The 2,386-nt window shown below is 35.4% G+C and overlaps 1 protein-coding gene across 1 annotated transcript in view; it reads right to left on the bottom strand.

The window, feature by feature from the left end:
• LOC107086010 (pleckstrin homology domain-containing family A member 5-like) overlaps window positions 1-2,386 on the bottom strand; it is a 190,532-nt gene that overhangs the window by 22,601 nt on the left and 165,545 nt on the right. Inside the window, exons 17-18 of the mRNA XM_015376728.1 lie at window positions 1,120-1,269; window positions 905-1,006 (exon numbers count right to left, since the gene is read on the bottom strand). Of these exons, the coding sequence (XP_015232214.1) occupies window positions 905-1,006; window positions 1,120-1,269 (252 nt within the window). The remainder of the gene's footprint in view (window positions 1-904; window positions 1,007-1,119; window positions 1,270-2,386) is intronic.

Genomic DNA, 2,386 nt, shown 5'->3' with positions numbered 1-2,386 from the left:
GGTTTCAAAGTTATTGTAAGGATTGAGAGGAGGAAAATGTCATTTGCTCAGTGGTCTTATTTTAGGATCTAAAGTGTATTATTTCAGAAAAGGAGGAACATGGAAATTCATCTTTACTCATAATTTGCACCCAGATAGTTCTACAGAACTGTTCCAGGATTTTGTGGCTTACAAGTGAATTTATCAGAGCCTTATTTTGGGGACCAGATTTAATAATCTCTGCTTAGTGCTTCCCTGGAGCCCACTGCTGTTAGTGACAAAGAAACCACCAGAACCATGTTGGCTGACCTGTGATAAATGATGGGTGAAAAATCCCCCCAGCAGTTTGTAACTAAGATGGTGACCATGAGGAGGGGGGGTTGGTCAGCTGTTTTTTCTCTGTTTGCTTTGTTTTCTTCATTCTTAGGTTTGTTTATATGCTAACAGAAGTTAGGCTGTTCATTGATTTCCTTTGTTTGACACAAACTTATCTTTAACTTTAGTCTAGGCTAAAAGATAAGATAGAGTTAGATAAGTCAAACTAGAGATGTTAGACAATAGGAAAGCGGCATTGTGATAATTCACCCCGGGTGATGGCAGGACTGGGAGGAAACAAAGGAAGCAGGTATTTTACTTCCCTGCTTTTAATGAATATTTGCTCTAAAAGGATAAACATGTTAGTTCTTAATCTCAACACTTCCCCCACAACAAAAGATAAAATAAAAAACAGACTTAATTAAAACTGTCAAAAAATGTATTATTTTCTCTTTTTCTATAACAGCCCTCAAAGCAGAATTTTTTGCATTTGCTCAAGGTGTCAATATAAAGATGAGCTGAGCTTTATCTGAAGCTCCTATATTTTCCATGCTTTGTTCTTTGTTAATACCGTATTAACTGGTAATTTGTGCAACATCAATGATCTTACCTGTGGGCTTCCCAGAGCTTCAAGCTGCTGCAGCAAGTTGTTCTTGGCTATAATGAGCTCTGCCTCTATCCTTTCATATTCCCTACTGGAGCGCTCCAACTCCTGATTTGGGAGTGAAAGAAAACAATCAGGTGAAAACTGTTTTCTTGAAAGCTCAAGGTTGAAGGAATCCTTCAGTGTCCATTGTGTGTGAGGAGAGGATAGCTTTAACTCACAGTAGTGACTCTGGATAGCTCTCTGCAGGTGCTGAGGAGGCCGCTCTGCAGCAAGTCTCTCTGCTGAATGACGCCCTGCAAGGCGGCCGGGTTTTCAGAGCCCAGCTCAATCTCCTGGCTGGCTGACAGAAGCGCCGTCTCCAATGTGTGCTAAAAAACACAGATTATCAAACACTCAGAAAAGAAAAATGTCGTGATCATAGATCAATTTAAATTAAAATTAATTAATTTGGGGATTCAAATAATCCTTAATTATGTCAGTTTTCTAGCAGGATATTTATGAGGATATAGCAGGATATATTTTTGTTAGCAATGTGGATTTTAATCAAACTGTTGTTGTTTTTTTTATCTGCCCCTAAATACTTAACATTTAAAAGTAACTTGTTTTTAGAATTGGATTAAAAAGACTAACGTTAAACCTCTGGAATGATCTTAACCAAACATATAAAAATCACATAGAATAAAAAGCAGGACTGTGCTGTGAAACCAAATACTTTAAATGAGTTCTACCAATTCTGATAAGAAACATCCCACTGGAATTATACAAGTTATAATAAATACACTTTTCTCCAAAAAGGTCCCTGATTTTGCTGCAATCTTCATTTAGTGACATTTTCTAAACATTACATTTTATTTTGTTAATATATATATTTATATTTGTATATATATATACAATATTAATATATATGGATATAAAATCCACTGTAAATTCAAACTTGTGGCCATTTTTGTTCTATCTTCTTAACTTAATTAAATAAATCATTTTAAAAAATCCTTTACCTTCTAGATTAGTTTTTAGAATAGAATAGAATTGTTCTAACTGTGTCAGAATTTGTTTAGTTTAAAACCTTAAAAAAAAAACTACAAAATCCCCATCTGAAACAAAGAAAATAAACTGTTTAGAATAATTTAGCTTTATTCCACTGGACAGGGGCGGATTTACGAAAATTTGGGGCCCTAGGCAAAGACAGGCAGGGGGCCCCTCTGAATTGAGAAGACAACACATAAAACAGGCCCATTCTACAGATAAAGAAAGTTTAAAAGAATGGACATACAGTATTTGTTCTACCTTTATTCCCTCTCTTCTTATCCCTTTTCTTGAGGTTTTCCTCTCTATGTTTTCTTTTTTCCCTTTTTCTTGTGATTCCAAAAAGGTGAAAGTAAATAACCCAGTCCTTCTTTTCACTGTAGACAAGCCATGATCTGTTTATCTGTTCTCCAATTTTCATTTGAATGAAATAATAGCTGCATGAATCATGACAGCAGA

The sequence above is a fragment of the Cyprinodon variegatus genome, unplaced genomic scaffold, assembly GCF_000732505.1.
Source record: "Cyprinodon variegatus isolate N-32 unplaced genomic scaffold, C_variegatus-1.0 Scaffold140, whole genome shotgun sequence".
NCBI lineage: Eukaryota > Metazoa > Chordata > Actinopteri > Cyprinodontiformes > Cyprinodontidae > Cyprinodon > Cyprinodon variegatus.
Note: the sequence above shows the minus strand (reverse complement) of the source record. Positions and strands in the feature narration are given on the sequence as shown.